We start from the raw sequence: 17,564 nt of genomic DNA on the forward strand, positions 1-17,564 counted from the left end.
CAACCGAATTCCTCTCTTTGTTCATCAACTTTCTCTGCCTTAAAAGATTCAAACATCCTTTTCTTCTCCCTTTGGGGAAACGAGGTCCTTTTACAGGAATAAGCAGAACAGGAAAGTGAATCCCGTGTGTAGATTATCTGGTGGAGAATTATGGTGAAAGGTGGGGTGAGTGGTGAAAGAGAAGGCAGAGGGCAGTGGTCGCTGGGATGAAGTGTCTTCTTTTGGCAGGAGGTCTGACTGTCTATCTGCTTATCTATCTATCCAGATCAGGGGCTTTCAATATTTTTTACGTTATGAAGCGTTACCATTAATAGATAGATCGTTCGATCCCAGGTTGGGAACCCATGATCTGGAGAGATAGGCAGATTGAGAGAGAAGGAGAGAAACTTGCTTATATATATAGTGTATATGTATATATAGATGAAAATATATGTACACATTTATGCATATGCGTTATGGATAGCTTAGAAGGCTGGCAAAGCAAAGAACATGATATAGAATAGTTGCAGATATAGACAGAGGTGGATAGGGTATTTGATATATTTATATATAGATATAGAGATAAATAGAGATATACAGATGCATCTATGTATCAATGAATGTCTGCATGTATGCATTGATCCAATATATATATATATCAGCGGGTTTTATTTCGGTTCCTATTGATATCAGTTCCGAGTTACCAGCATCCGGGTTCCTCCTGGGATTCACAAAGCACAGAGCCGCCCACTTTGAACAGCGCAGCTCTGTTTACATAGCGTCATTTTGAAACGGCCTCTGAAATCTGTTACTTAAGGGTTAGTAACTTTCAGCATTTCTTTTCTGTTATTATTTTGAAAGTAATTCAATCGTAGTTCTTTAATTGATACTGATACTAATTTATACAATTGTGTGCGATCATTTTCGGATGACGGACGCTTTGGCAAAGTCGCTCGTTGCCAGAAGAAGGTGACAGTGCAGGTGAGTTTCTTATAGGCAGTATCCACTTGCAGTTAAATGCGTGAACGTAACTACTTATAGAATAAAGATTCATTTTTCCTAGAAAAACACCAAAAAAGTGTTGGTTTAATCCCACTAACTACTAGGTCGCGGCTGAATTCAAACATTTGAATATAACACGCCTTTCAGAGAAATTCAGCGCGAATAGTTCATAATACGAGTTACTAATAACAGAAACAGTATTTTACAGTATTTTAGGATGACGTAGCATCCATGAAAAAATGTATTGCATAAATAGGGCTACTGCTGAAACATCGAAACATTTTCTGCAATTAAATGAACACCTCCGTGCAACACCAATCAAAGTTGCTGGTGAACGCAGCAGGCCAGGCAGCATCTCTAGTAAGAGGTAGTGTCGACGTTTCAGGCCGAGACCCTTCGTCAGGGCTAACTGAAGGAAGAGTTAGTAAGAGATTTGAAAACACCTCCGTACATTGTTTATTAAAACTTCTGTATTACCCTTGTAAAGTGTACATATTTAATAAGCATTTTGCAGTGTCGAATATATCCGCAAATGTGGGGGAAACACATCCTTTACGCCGAATTCACTTTTACTTATGCAAAGTATTCAATATGGTCGCAAATACAGGAGAATCTGCAGATGCTGAAAATCCAGAAGAACACAAACGTAAGATCAGCAGCAGCTATGGAAATGAATAGAGAGTTAACGTTTAGCTGAGACCTTTCTTCAGCACTGAAAATGAAGGAGGAAGGCTCCAGAATAATAAAGGTGGTGGAGGGGAGAGAATTAAGACTATCTAGAAGGTGATTGCCGAAGCTATATGGGTAGCAAAGGTATAGGAATAGAGAAGAAGGAATATGCTAAGAGAGGAGAGTGGATCATCGGAGAAATGGAAGAAAGAGGGTTTCCAGGATGAGGTGATAGACAGGTGAGAGAAGAGGTAAGAGGATAGAGCGGGGAATAATGGAAGGTGGATGGGGGAGGAAAGAGTTACCGGAAGGTAAAATCGATGTTCATACCATCAGGTCGGAGGCTACCTAGATAGAATATGAAGTGTTGATCCTCCACCCTAAGAGTGGCCTCATCGAGGTAAAAAGGAGGTATGGACCGACATGTCGTAACAGGATTGGGGATAGGAAATAAAATGTTAGCCATTGGGAAATTCCGCTTTTGCTGGATGGAGCGGAGGTGCTCGCCAAAGTAGTCCCACCATTAACGTCGGGTCTCACCAATGTAGAGGAGACCGCACTGGGAACACCAGATGCAATAGACGACCCCAACCGATTAGCAGAAGAAGCGTTGCCTCACCTGGAAAGACAGTTTGGGGCTCTGAATGTAAGTAAGAGAGGAAAGTGAATAGCAAGTGCAGCATTTCTGTGGCTTGCAGGGATATCTGCCAGGGAGGTTCGTGAGAAGGACGAATTGACAAGGCTATCACGGAGGAGTGGGGAACGTAAAGATGTATTTGGTGCGAGAATCCGGCTGAACATGGATATAGTTGCGGAGAATGATGCATTGGATTCCGAGACTCATGGGGTAGTAGGTAAGGACGAGAGGATCTCTATCCTTTTTAAGGCAGCTGCAAGATCGGGTCAGCGTTGATTGCCGGAAAATGCAAAGAATGATGTGGTGAATGCAGTGGCTCATATTGACATTCATGTTCATATTGAACGGTTACTTTTTTTTATTACTGCCCCTTTGGACCGTGTCTCTGTGCTGTTTACACGAGATAGCGGTTTATCATTTGATTTTCTCGCGAGGCACCAGAGACGAACTGCTGAGTTAAAGCTTAGCAGTTGGATTATCCACTGCGCGGGTGGTGTCTCAGGAATCGGAGGAGAATAAACGGGCAATTGCTTGAAAGACTTTTTTTTCAGGGGGGACGTGCGCGCGCGCACGTGTGTGTGTGTGTGTGTGTGTGTGTGTGTGTGTGTGTGTGAGAGAGAGAGAGAGAGAGAGAGAGAGAGAGAGAGAGAGAGCATATTCAGGATGATGGGAATTTTATGAAGCCCAGCCAAGATGTCCAGGTTGACCGCTATGTCATAATAAAATATTATATAGTACCAGTGGCAAGCCCGCTCACTCCGTAATGTGTGCGGCGAAAATGACGCGAATTAAATCAGTTTCCTCTGTCTGTACATAATAAATATTCCTCCAGTCTTTCTTTATGTCTGCGTCTATCTAACAGACTCTACAACCCCTCCATGGTACCCGTTTCCTTCACTCCCTCTTATATCCCATTTCAAGAATCTACCGTTATCTGTGTAAAATACTTGCTCTTTGTATCTCTTTTGCACAACGGCCCCCTCACCTTCAAAGCATGTCCTCTAAAACCTTATGGTTGTACTTTGGGGAAAATATCTGCCCATCTACCCTTTTATGTTCCTGATAATCTCATAAACTTCTATCAAGTTTTCCTCCAGACATCACCATTCCAGAGGAAACAACCCAGGCTTTTCCAACCACTCTTTGTAGATCACACCTTCGAAGCGAGGCAATATCCTGTCATCCAGCGGTGGCTGGGAACGGACCCAAGTGCAAGACGCAGACACTGAAGTACTAGGGACAGGACTAGGATACAGGGCGATGGCAAGGACATGGACAGGAAAACCAGGAACCTGGAACAGGACTGGACAAGAGAGGTAGGAGCCCGGGCTTGGACTCCCAGCCGGAGACTGGACAAGGACCCGGTACCTGGGTCTTGCCTCTGGCTCGGACGCCAGAACTAGGCAAGGACAAGGCTTGGCAGGCAGGCAGGACTAGGCTGGGATCTTCAGGCTTGAGGCTAGAGGCTAGAGACTAGAGACTTGGCTTGGCAGGAGGCAGGAGGCTGGAGTCTTCAGGCTTGAGGCTACAGGCTAGAGACTTGGCTTGGCTTGGCAAGAGGCTAGAGGCTAGAGACTTGGCTTGGCAAGAGGCTGGAGGCTAGAGACTTGGCTTGGCTTGGCAAGAGGCTAGAGGCTAGAGGATGGAGTCTTCAGGCTTGAGGCTTGGCAGGAGGCTGGAGGCTTGAGACGAGGCGAGGCGAGGCTGGGGTCTGGAGGTAGGAGACGAGGCGAGGCGAGGTTGGAGGCTGGAGGCAGGAGACGAGGCGAGGCTGGAGGCTGGAGGCAGGACACAAGGCGAGGTGAGGCTGGAGGCTGGAGGCAGCAGACTTGAGGCGAGCGAGGTTGGAGGCTAGGAGGCAGGAGACTTGAGGCGAGGCTTGGCAGACTCCTTCTGGGCAGTGCGCGGATCACTACCCGACAGTGGCAAGGGACAGGAAGGGACAGAACCAACCCCAGGTAACGGCAAGACGGCCTGGCTTACCTGGGCGGAGGCAAGGAACAGGAAGGGAGCTAGGTACAGGGTGGCTCCAGGACAAGACTGCAGGCGAGATGAGGCGAGAGTTACCGGCAAGACAAGGCAGGGCAGGGCAGGGCTTCAGGCGAGGAAACAGAAGGCAGAGCAAGGGATAGAAGGAACAAGGACAAGAACAATACAGCAGCCACGCCCTGGTCTCTGGAGGTACTTATGAAGCCAGCCCCAACAGGCATCAGCTGCCTTAATTAGTGCTTAATAGGAACAGAAACAAGGTAGGCAGGAAAACCTGGATCAAGGATCGCTGGACCGGATCGTAAACCGGAATACGGACTTCACGGACCGGACCATGACACATCCTGGTGAACCGCCTCTGCACACCGGCCAGTGTCTCGACATTCTTCCTATAACAGGGCGACCAAAACTGAATGCAACATTGCAGTAGCACCGGCACTGAACTTAGCAGCACGTTATTATCCAGCTTGCCTTTTATAGATGCAGGGCCGTACCTCAATTAACACATGCGAAGAGGGTAAATAAGGGTACGGTATGCTCGCCTTTATTAGGTAAGGCATTAAGCTGAACAGTCAGGAAGTTTGTAAAACTCTACTCAGGCCGCGGTTGGAGAATTGCATTCAGATTTAGTCACCTCATTGGAGGAAGTGTGGGCACGCTTTGGAGAGTGTGCAGAAGACGTTCATTAGGATAGTGCCTGGATGAGAGGGCATGAGGACAAAGATAGTTTAGACAAACTTGTGTTGTTTCTCCGGAGCGTCCGAGGCTGAGTTGAGTCGTGGCAGGGATTTTTAAAATGATAAGAGAGGTAGAGAAGATGGCCGGTATCTTTTTCCTAGGTTGACATATCTAATTCTAGAGGGCATACATTGAGAGTTAAAGGGGTAAATTCGAATTACAACTTGCGGGACAAGTTTCTATTGCACAAAGAGAGTGGCGGGCATCTAGAATGCGCTGCCTATGATGGCCCTGGCGGCAAATACGACAGAAGCACTCAAGAGGTTCTTAGGTAAGCATATATATGGCTGTGATGTAAATGGTAGTATATACCGCCATTTACTGCATAGTCATGTGCCTATCAAAGCCGAAGGGATTAGATTAGTTGGGAATTTGTTTAATAATTCAATTATTTCGACAGAACATTATGGACAGAAAGGCCTGATCCTGTTCCGCAAAATTGCATGTTCTGTAGTCTAAGAGTAGAATAAAGCAATTCGGCCCATTGAGATTGTTCCGCCATTCCACCATGGTTGATTTATTATCTCTCCTAACCACATTCCCCTGCCTTCTCCCCATATCCTTTGACGGATTAACTAATCAAAAAACCGATTTATCTTTGGTTTAAATAGACCCAATAATTTGGCTTCTACAGACTTCTGTGGCAACAAACGTCACAGACTTTTCATCCCCTGCGAGATAAATTCCTTCTCATCTCTGTTCTAAAGGGACGTTGTTCTATTCTAAGGCTGCGCTCTCTGATCCTAGACCCCCTCACTATAGGAAGCATCTTCGCCATGGTCACCCTATCTATCCCTTTCAATGGTCGGTAGGTTTCAAAGAGATTGCCACTCATATTTATGAACTCCAGCGAGTGCAGTCCCTGAAACATCAAACTCTCCTCATACGTTAATCCTTTCATTACTAGGATCATTTTCGTAAGCCCCACTTGGGCCCTTAAATATCAGCATATTTAGTGAATGATTATTCTTTCGAGCTTTCACAGCATTAACGTCACCCAGCAGTGTCCTTAGTAAACAGACTAGAAATAGGAGTGGAAACACTGACATTTCTCAGAAATAATGTGATGGGGGGGGGGGGTGCTAGTTGTGGGCGCCTTCTCACCGTTCCAGTTACTGTCAGCTCACAGTCCTTGATGTTTACTAAGATCGATAGTGGCGTCTTCAAAACAAACAAGGCAAAGTGGATTTCGCCATTAGTTTTTTGGATAATCGATGACTCAGCTCGCTCTTCAGTTTTTATAATGATACATGGTGGGATGATAAGACACAGAGGAGCACACTCCAAATTTTATTTCCAGACTTTGGTCTCCTTCTTACTTTCTCCTTTGAAACATTTGTTATATCTCTTGATTCCCTGTTGAATCTACGCCCACCTTTCATTAAAACAGAGAATTCCAAACCTAAACACCCGCCCATTTTGCACTTCTTTTCTAGGTTACATGTCCACCTCCATCGCTACTTATCGGAGAATCTTAATGTTTTGTATATGCCTTTAAAATGCTTGCCAAGCTTTTTCTGTCGCAATGTAATTCGAAGGTTGATGTGCAATTAATCGATTGCACTATGGACTTACTGTATTGTTACCAGCCGAAATGCTTTGCTTGGCATTGCCTTTGTAGTGTATTAACGATAGTGCTTTACTTCACTTTTCTTATGATCTTCACGTATTCAAGCATTAAAATTACCTCGTGAAACGTAAATACGAACGCAATTTATAATCCTTCTTAAGGGAAAGACAGGGACAACAGTTATATTACTTCAGCTCTCCAGCGACTCCTGACGAATCCTAGCCCTGAGTGGTTACCATCTTCTTCCTATATTTCTCCGGCTACTTCTGCTTAAGCATGAGATGACTGTTAGTTTTCCAGTAAGACGACAGCAAGAAAAAAAAATAAATCAGAGAGTTATCGAGACGAAAACATAAACATAGAATAGTACAGCACAGTACAGGCCCTTTGGCCCACAATGTTGTGCCGACGCTCAAATCCTGCCTCCCATATAACCCCCACCTTAAATTCCTCCATATACCTGTCTAGTAGTCTCTTAAATTTCACTAGTGTATCTGCCTCCACCACTGACTCAGGCAGTTTATTCCACGCACCAACCACTCTGAGTAAAAAACCTTCCTCTAATATCCCTCTTGAACTTTTCACCCCTTACCTTAAAGCCATGTCCTCTTGTATTGAGCAATGGTGCCCTGGGGAAGAGGAGCTGGCTATCCACTCTATCTATTCCTCTTAATACCTTGTACACCTCTATCATGTCTACACTCATTCTCCTTCTCTCCAAAGAGTAAAGCCTTAGCTCCCTTAATCTCTGATCATAATCCATACTCTCTACACCAGGAGGCATCCTGGGAAATCTTCTCTGTACCCTTTCCAATGCTTCCACATCCTTCATATAGTGAGGCGACCAGAACTGGACACAGTACTTCAAGCGTGGCCTAACCAGAGTTTTATAGATCTGCATCATTACCTCGCGACGCTTAAACTCTATTCCTCGACTTATGAAAGCTAACACCCCAGAAGCTTTCTTAACTATCCTATCTACCTGTGAGGCAACTCTCAGGGATCTGTGGACATGTACCCCCAGATCCCTCTGCTCCTCCACACTACCAAGTATCCTGCCATTTACTTTATACTCTGCCTTGGAGTTTGTCCTTCCAAAGTGTACCACCTCATACTTCTCCGGGTTGAACTCCATCTTCCACTTCTCAGCCCACTTTTGCATCCTATCAATGTCTCTCTGCAATCTACAATTGACTGCAGCTCTGCCTTTAATACCATCATTCCAAATAAACTGATTCCCAAGCTCCAGAACCTGGGCCTGAGCACTCAGATCTGCAGCTGGATCTTCAACTTCCTCACAGACAGGACCCAGGCTGTACAAATAGGGGATAAGTTCTCCTTCACAATCACTCTGAGCATCGGTGCCCCACAAGTCTGTGTACTCAGCCCCCTGCTGTGCTCACTGTACACCCACGATTGTGTAGCCAAGTTTCTATCAAACGCAATATATAAGTTTGCTGATGACACAACAATTGTAGGCCGTATCTCGGGTAATGATGAGATTGAGTACAGAGAGGAAATTAAGAACCTGGTGGCATGGTGCGAAGACAATAACTTATCCCTCAACGTCAGCAAGACGAAGGAATTGGTTGTTGACTTCAGAAGGAGTAGTGGACCGCACGACCCAATTTCCATCGATGGTGCGCAAGTGGAACAGGTCAAAAGCTTTAAGTTCCTCGGGGTCAATATCACAAATGACCTGACTTGGTCCAACCAAACAGAGTTCACTGCCAAGAAGGCCCACCAGCGCCTTTACTTCCTGAGAAAACTAAAGAAATTTGGCCTGTCCCCTAAAACTCTCACTAATTTTTATAGATGCACCATAGAAATCATTCTTCTAGGGCAATCACAACCTGGTATGGATGTTGTCCTCTCCAAACCGAAAGAAGCTTCAGAAGATTGTGAACACGGCGCAGCACATCACACAAACCAATCTTCCGTCCTCGGACTCACTTTACACCGCACGCTGTCGGAGCAGTGCTGCCAGGATAATCAAGGAAACGACCCACTCAGCCAACACACTTTTCGCCCCTCTTCCCTCCCGGGACAAGGTTCAGGAGCTTGAAGACTTGTACGGCCAGATTTGGAAACAGCTTCTTTCCAACTGTGATAAGGCTGCTGAACGGATCCTGACCCGGATCTGGGCCGTACCCTTCAAATATCCGGACCTGTCTCTCGTTTTTTTTTACATTACCTTACTTTCCATTTTTCTATTTTCTATTTATTATTTATAATTTAAATTTTTAATATTTACTAATTTTTACTATTTTTAATACTGATATTTGTAATCCAGGGAGCGGGAAGCGAAGTATCAAATATCGCTGTGATGATTGTACGTTGTAGTATCAATTGTTTGGCGTTAATAAAGTATAAAGAGTAAAGTATAAAGTATCTTCGACAATCCTCTACACTATTTATAACACCAGCAACCTTTGTGTCGTCTGAAAACTTGCTAATCCACCCTTCGACCCCCACATCCAGGTCGTTAATAAAAATCACGAAAAGTAGAGGTCCCAGAACAGATCCTTGTGGGACACCACTAGTCACAACCGTCCAATCGGAATGTACTCCCTCCACCACCACCCTCTGCCTTCTGCAGGCAAGCCAATTCTAAATCCGCCTGGCCAAACATCCCTGGATCCCATGCCCTCTGATTTTCTGAATAAGCCTATCGTGTGGAATCTTGTCAAATACCTTACTAAAATCCATGTAGATCAGATCCACTGCACTAGCGTCATCTATATACCTGGTCACCTCCTTAAAAGAACTCTATCAGGCTTGTTAGACACGATCTGCCCTTCACAAAGCCATGCTGACTGTCCCTGATCAGACCATGATTCTCTAAATGCCCATAGATCCTATCTCTAAGAATCTTTTCCATCAGTTTTCCCACCACAGACGTAAGACTCACTGGTTTATAATTACCCGGACTATCCCTACTACCTTTTTTGAACAAAGGGTCACCATTCGCCTCCCTCCAGTCCTCCGGAGATGAAGATACTAGCCAGAGGCTCAGCAATCTCTTCGCTCGCCTCGTGGAGCAGCCTGGGGATATTCCGTCAGTCTCCGCGGACTTATCGGCCCTAATGTGTTTTAACAACTCCAACACCTCCTCTCCCTTAATATCAACATGCTCCAGAACATCGCACATATTGTCCTGACCGTCATCGAGTTCCCTCTCATTGGTGAATACCGAAGATAAGTATTCATTGAGTACCTCGCTCACTTCCACAGCTTCCAGGCACATCTTACCACCTTTATCTCTAATCGATTCTACCTTCACTCCAAAGCACGGCATTACTTCACTACTAAGGGGGATTTTGAAGTCTACCCGACGGAACAGTTTTTCAAGTTCAACCGTGTGGTCAAGCTTTTGTTATTCCATTGAACATATCTTTACCGCCAAACCAGACAACTTTCCGCCAGAACAAAGTGAACAACACAGTACATATATCTCATACATAATACATAAAGGAACATAACCACAAATAAACTAACAAATAATACACGTACGATACAAGTTAATAAATAAACAGTATAACGTTCCTGGATCTTCATAAGTGATGAGGTGTGTGTGATGGTAGGGAGATCAGTAGTCTTATGGCCTGGGGAGGAAGCTGTTTTCCATCTTAATTGTTCTTGTCCTAATGTCACGTTATGTCCTGCCCGACGGTAGGAGATGGTTGGAATGACGTGGGTTGGGGGGGGGGTTGGGAATCACTGTCAATGCTCAGGGCTCTGCGTACGTAGCCTTCCTGAAAAATACTCTGAAGAATGGAAGTAGGACCCCGATGATCCTCTCGGAAGTTCTCGCAATCCTTTGTCGGACTTTCGTTCAGATGCCTTGTAGCTACCGTACGAGATAACAATGCAGTTGTTCAAGACACTCTGTATGGTGCTCCTGTGAAGATTTCTTAAAATAGGAGGAGTTGGGGTGGGGCATGTTGTTCGCACTTGCCTCACTCTCTCTAGGTGAGATCGTCCATTATGTGCTGTCACAAAAACCTGGTGCTATTAACTCACTCCACAGAGGTGCCGTGTATGTGCAGTGAGGAGTGAAGAGCCTCTACCTTCCTTAGATCCACATTGAATTCTTTGGTCTTGTGCATGCTGAGACTTAAGTTGTTGTGCATGCACCATTCTACCATCCGCTCTTCCTCCTCGCCGTACACCAAACCATCATAGTTGTTGATGAGACCAACCAATGTTGTGTCATGAAAGAAGCTGATAATTTGGTCTCAACTGGATCTAGCAGTGCAGCGATATGTCATCAGGGTAAATATCCGCGGCCTGAGCACGGATTGCCTGCGGCCTTTCTGTCAACTTCAATTGGAAGAAGTATATTTAGAAAGGCAGAAGCTGGCCAGGAAATACTACCGTGGCTTTTCGCAGGGGAATTTTATCTTGCTAAATTGATCTGTCTCCAACCATCCCAATATATGCATATAACGTCTTTGATCTGAATGTAGAAAATATTGGTTGAAGTTTGAAGATTGCACGAACAGTGGTGTATTGTAGATAGCGAAGATGCTTGCGTAGGACCAGAGGAGAACCTGCACTTACGGCCGAAAATGTCTACGAAAATGTTGGTAGATATAATTTAATTCCGACAAGTGCATTGTGGACACAAGCATGGTGTGATTTAATTTATTAGTTAAACATTAGGTTTAAGGGTCAGTAATTGTATGTTTATAAAACTCCATTGACGTCGCATCTGAAGCATTGCTTTGAACTCTACTTTCTCTGTTACAGGAAGGATGTTGAGGCTTGGGGAGGCGGGGTGGGGAGCATATGAGGTATACCGTAATATTGTCTGGTTTAGAGGTCATGTACTACAAAAAGAGGCTCGACAAACTTGAATTGTTTTATTAGGTTCCTTCTCAAAATTCTCTGCGAGAGCTCTAGAGTGCCCGTCTCCGGTCCTCCTAGTTCCTTCCTGAGTATTCTCTGCATAACTGTAGTGATACTTTTGATCCTAACTGCCGGTATCTGACCTGGAGCTTTCTTTGTCTTGACGAGAGTTCTATTATCCCTTGATATTCATGTTTTCCAGCTCCCATCTGCTTTGCCTTTTACTTTAGCAGGAACGTTTAGAAAATTCCCCCCTACCCACAAACAACCTTAGGTTTCGTGCCTGGATATCTTTGTTCACAGATATATTTGACTGGATTCGTGCGATGGAGTTACTCGGTGAATGTTGATCTCTTTATTCAAAACTAAGCCGGCAAAATACTGAGCAGAACCGCAGCACCTCTGCGTTACATTATGCTCTCTTTTTCAGATTGCAAACCGCCACCAGAAAGGAACGGCCCTTTTTCATCGCTGTGCACTAGGCGAGGTCATTCGAAGATGATATGGATGGTGTTGCTGACGTTTGGTGTGTATAATTATAATAAAAATCATCAAGGATATACCTGTGGTAAATATGCCGATTTTTTGGGAGTCACACAGAGGTGTCTTTATTTGGAGATACAACATGGCAACAGACATTTTCCGGCCTACGACGTCCAATTACGTCCATGTGGCCAATTATCCTACTAACCTGTATGTTTTTTTTGGGATGTGGGAGGAAACCGGAACACCCGGATTAATTTACTACTAGTACATCTATGGAATGAGGGGGGAAACAGGAGCTCCCAGAATCACGTGGTCTCGGGAGAACGGGCAAACTCCTTACAGAGAGCGGCATAAATTGAACCCAGTTACTCAAACTGCAAGGCTACCGTACCGTTCAATTCTGAGTGTTTCCGGGAAAATAGTTCATCATGGGAGAGGCAGTCTACCACCAGAGATAGAACGATATTACTGCGCGATGGCTCATTTATTGTATGTTCTCTCTGTTAATGCAAGACTGCTTCTAAAAGTTGTATAGTATGCGAGCTACGGAGTAACATACACAGAATACTGGAACAACTCAGCATTCAGACAACATCCATGTACTGTAGAGTCTACGAAGGGACTGTGCTCGAACCGTCGGCTGTTTATTCCGCTCCATAGATGGTGCTTGAACTGCCGAGTTCCTTTCGCATTTTTAATTCGTAACTTGAAATATTTAAATGGATGATTTCAAATGTCTTGGCCCAACATTCAGTCTCCACAAAAAAAAAAAAATCTTTCAAAACATCTTATCTGTACTAGAGTGAGGGTAGTAACTACGTAACATATGCATTACAAACAAAAATACAGTGCCATTGTTTTGGGCCGCAGCTGCGGAGGCATCAGAACAGTTGACGTTTAACGTCATGAACCCGCATAGAGAGTGAGGGTTAGAAAGGCTAGCCAATATAAAGAGCTGAGGGCGAGGAAGGGTTGGCAGTGAAAGTCAAGTGATGGCTAATGGACACAGGTGGTGTGGAGATAGGGCGGGGTTATGTCACCCACTGTGCGTGTATGTTCTTTTACCTTTGTAATTGGCAGCATGGGTCTAGAAAATTATTAATCGTTTTCGCTGCATTTAATTTTATTTATTTGTTTATTATGAATACATAGACGTTTATGTCTTTGCAGGGTACTGCCGCTGCACAGCAATGAACTGCACGTCGCCAAACGGATTTCGATTCTGATTCCGGTTTTCTGTAATCAGTTCATCATACATGAGCATTATCTCCGTCCTCCCTACCCAGAATTTGTTCCTTATCCTCTAATGGCAGATATTAAGTTATGTATAAAAGTAACCTCCAATACGTTAATAATTGTTCAATTTCATTTCCTGCAGCTGCTCTCAGTGTGGACAAAGGATTGACATCTGCAGGTTTGTCTTCAGCAACATTACGAAATATTTGTAAATATATTATACTTGCACATAAGATCAAAGGCACATTTTCAAAGCAAAGTGCATCCAGCTTTGGTACTGGGAAGGGAACATTTTGCAGAAAACTATAAAACAAGGGTGCACTACTACTTCTAAAGATGAGTACTTCCCCAATAATTTAGCTCAGAGTTTTCACACATACGGTTTCCGTGAACAAATGAAATTAAATCTTCCTGAATGTGAGTATGTTATATCAACGGTTGTTCATAAAGTCGTCCACACCATTACCTATATTTCTTCTTTCCTTCCTTCTTTCTTTAATTCTGTCTTTTCATCTTTTCTTCCTTCCTCCCTTCTTTCTTTCTTTCTATCTTTCTTTCTTTCCTTCTCTTTCTTTCTTTCTTTCTTTCTGTCTTTTCTTCTTCCCTCTATCTGCCATCTCTGTCTGCATATCTATCTTCTAATCTATTTATCCTTCCTTCATTTCTGCGTCCGCTTTTTCCGATTTCACTTTCCTGCATTTCCACGCGCCTCTTGATTCGTTGCGTCATTCCCGCTCCTCATTCATGCATTATTCCCTCACGCAATCCCATCCTCCATCACTGATCCTTTTACTATACCCTCCTTAACCTACTTCCTTCCCTTTATTGCTTCCTTCCATATTCAATTCATTCTTCCAGTCCCGCCCCTACCCTTCCTTTCTTCCTTCCGCTTTCATTCTCATTCGCTTGTTTCTCTGTTTTGTTTCCCTGTTTCCATATGTCTCCCCCGCCCCGCCATTTACCCTTTCTTCACCTTTCTCGCTGGTTGTTGCTTCATCTCCGTTATTTTTTTTATCAACTGTCCAAAGCCTGTCCTTCCAAAATTTCTACTTCAATGCTTTTATTGACACCTCCGATCGTTGAAATAAAGGCAGTTTATTAAGTTATATTTCCATCAGTACCGAAAAGAGTTTTCTAGTTTATAATAACTGTTTCTGAGTGGCCACCACCTTGCTCTTTAGACCGCTTAGACCACTTTAATCTATGATGGTACAAATCCATAAATACGTCATAACTCACAAAAAGAAAAAAAAATCTTTTGTTGAAAGAGAAACTCAGTTAACGATGTAAGTAGAAATCCTTCCTCAGGACTGGAAGTAAGATAAAATAAAACAGAATAAACTATCTTAATGTTCAAATGAGGGTCCGAAAGGGGCGCAAATTACATACATTTTCCAGGATACGTTTTATTTGGGGAGGAAATTTTACTTACTTAAGAATCCTAGCATTTACAGTTTCAGTCTTATTCTCAATTCATGATTGGAGATTAGATGAATTTTCTATCATCAGCTTCCTTCAAATTAATACGTTTGATGAATAACTTTGAAGTGTGGAACAGAAAATTTATAGGAAATGCCTTCTGTTAATGCCACAGAAGGTGGACACCAAATACTTCATAAAACGCTCTTTCTGGCAAAATTTGCTGCACGCAACTGCAAGGTGAATGAGAAATGTGATCGTCACTCATGTTGGATTCGCCTTTGATATAATGTCAATTTGAGAACGACCCAGGAGAAATAAACAGAAGCATATGCCACTGCAAGTATTTGGTTCAAGAAGAAACAGCCAAACAATTGAAAGAGCTCAGATGATCAAATGTGCCCTGTGCAGCTAAAGGAAAAATCGAGATCTCATATCAGGTCTGAGAGTGCCTTACCACCTTCGTTGCACGCAACCCAATAACACTATATATACCAGTTTTAGGTAACGTACTCTCCGAGTGCGCATTTGCAACCAGCTTCATTTCCTCATACTTCGCCTTTCTCATCCCCAAAACCCCCCGTTGTCCGGACTGGTGACTCTATCGCATCTGGTCCCTCTGTCCATCACACGGTGATGTCACATTGACCCTTGAAGCTGAGGTTCATATTTATTCTTATTCGGTTTACCTTTCATATCCACACCTCACCTGGTTTTTAACGTGCCATCGTGTTTTTTAGTACCTCACCATATTCGAACTCTACAGTTCAGCATCTACTCATTTACTTTGGTCTACGGGCTAATTTATCTCCTGTTATCTTTATACATATCGTCGACCGGTCTCTCTCTCCAGGTCCAATTTATTTGCCAGTCCATGGTTCCTCTCCTCCAGTGTCTCAACCTCAAAGGACAACTAGTCTTTTGCCTCTAGATACGATTCCCTACCAGTTAAGTTCTTCAAGGGGTTTATTTATCACGCAACGGTGTAAATCTCATTGAAACCTATCGAATGTGTAAAGGCCCAGTAGAGTAGAATTGGAGAGGATGTTTCCTTTGGGGTGTAAGTCTAAGATCAGAGGACATAACTTCAGAGTAGAGTGGTGTCCTTTTAAAAATGAGATGATGAGGAATTTCTTTAGTGAGAGAGCAGCGAATCTGTGGAATTTGTTCCTGCAGGCGGCTGTGAGGACTGTCATTGACTATATTTAAGGCAGAGTTTGATAGATTCTTGATAAATCATGGCATGAAATTGGGGATGAGAGGGGAATGGAACAGACATGATAAAATGGCGCAGCATTTTTCCCCTATATCTTATGGGTTTATGGTCTTATGTAAGTATTGCTCCTCTTATTTAGGCCCAACACATCGGGCAAAAAGTACTTAACATTGTTCAAATTTCTCATTAGATGTTCTGATGATCAGACTGGTGAATGGAAGCACTCCCTGCTCTGGTAGAGTGGAAGTACTCCACAACAACACATGGGGAACAATTTGCGATGACTACTGGGATCTTGCGGATGTTGTCGTCGTTTGCCGGCAACTAAATTGCGGCTTCGCTGGAGAAGCACATGGATCTGCAAAGTTTGGACAAGGTTCACAGAGCATCTGGCTAGATGATGTGAAATGCATCGGGTCCGAAGATTCTTTAGGAGAATGCACGACGCACCCGCTGGGGAGACATAACTGTAATCACAGAGAGGACGCTGGAGCAGTCTGCATCCAAGGTCAGTCATGCAAATATCCGTAGAAACTATGTTAGAAATCTATCAGTCTGTAACCTGGTCTTTCCTAACCCATCCAACCTGGCATACATTTGTCGAAATGCCCGAACATGCATTCATAGAACCGCGGATTATTCCTTCCTTCATCCATTTATGCATCAAATCTTCAAACCAAACATCAGTCCATCCGCTATCCGTTTATAGTCCCATCCACCCAACAGGCCATCCAGCCGACCAGCAATCCGTCTGTCAATTCATCTATTATTCCACAAATATCTTTCTTAGTTCATCTAAATATCAATCAATGCCAATTTCTCCGACTATCTATCTAATCAGTGTATCTAAGTTTTTATCTATCTGTGTATATTTGTTCATCTATCTATACATCCATCTACCTTATACATCTACGAAACGCATTGTAATTTGTAAATTTCATGCATATATGTCAACTGTATTTTCCGAAACACACTTATTTATTTACCTAATATCCGGAATTCGATTTCTTTGGGACCTGTGAATCCCAGCGGCCCTTACTCATCCCAAAAGATCTGCGTGAAACATTTCGCAGTGAGCTGACTTCCAGAACCGATGCTATCCTTCTGGCAAAAGTGCTCTTGCAATGTTGATTAATGTGCATTTCCTTGATGTAGACCCAATGTTGATGATGCAGGCGCAGCGATAAATTTCCAAGTGGCAACGCCGTGCCACACAAGGGGAAAATATAATTCTTTGACTATGGAGTACACTGCAATGCATTCGCAGTTTCGAAAACTGGGAATTACAAAAAAATGTTGAGCAGATTCTCGAGGAATGGATGCAGTAGGAATTTACTGAATGGTCTACCGTAGAAAGTGTTGAGGACAGTCATGGGAGCTCCACATTACGGAGAAAAGCATGCATCTCCCAAGACTACGTCAACCATTAATTTCGAATAATCGGACATTAAATGATTTTATATTCCTCAAATCGTCTCCCTCTCCTCCTAGATTTCACAGCATGCCTTCACATTCGAGGCAAGTTACATAGACCATTCAACTTACAAAACCGTAAGTTTTGTGGATACACGAAGAATCAGGAGAAAAGAAACCCCACTATCTCATAGACAGAATCAGTGCCATTTTGAAGCCCATTGCATGTTGTAGGAGCCTCATGCATTCATACAAGTGTTGAGATTTCCATCACATATGAGTTTTTTATGGGTTTAGAAAGTACACATTTTTGCAGGATTCCGTAACTTGACTCCCTTCTACATCCCTATTGTTTACAC

General features: G+C 43.5%; 1 protein-coding gene across 2 annotated transcripts in view; it reads left to right on the forward strand.

Moving 5' to 3' along the window:
- Positions 1–874: 874 nt before the first annotated feature.
- The window catches only part of LOC140190026 (scavenger receptor cysteine-rich domain-containing protein DMBT1-like), an 83,078-nt gene continuing 66,388 nt past the window's right edge, over positions 875–17,564 (forward strand). Inside the window, exons 1-4 of one of the 2 annotated variants that reach the window (XM_072246426.1) lie at positions 875–960; positions 11,866–11,961; positions 13,300–13,335; positions 15,983–16,300. In XM_072246426.1, coding sequence (XP_072102527.1) covers positions 11,934–11,961; positions 13,300–13,335; positions 15,983–16,300 — 382 coding nt within the window. In that variant the 5' untranslated portion in view covers positions 875–960; positions 11,866–11,933. Of the gene's footprint in view, positions 961–2,304; positions 2,505–11,865; positions 11,962–13,299; positions 13,336–15,982; positions 16,301–17,564 lie in introns of those variants that run through there. The other variant, XM_072246425.1, reaches the window with a different exon arrangement.

This window comes from Mobula birostris, chromosome 29, assembly GCF_030028105.1.
Source record: "Mobula birostris isolate sMobBir1 chromosome 29, sMobBir1.hap1, whole genome shotgun sequence".
NCBI lineage: Eukaryota > Metazoa > Chordata > Chondrichthyes > Myliobatiformes > Myliobatidae > Mobula > Mobula birostris.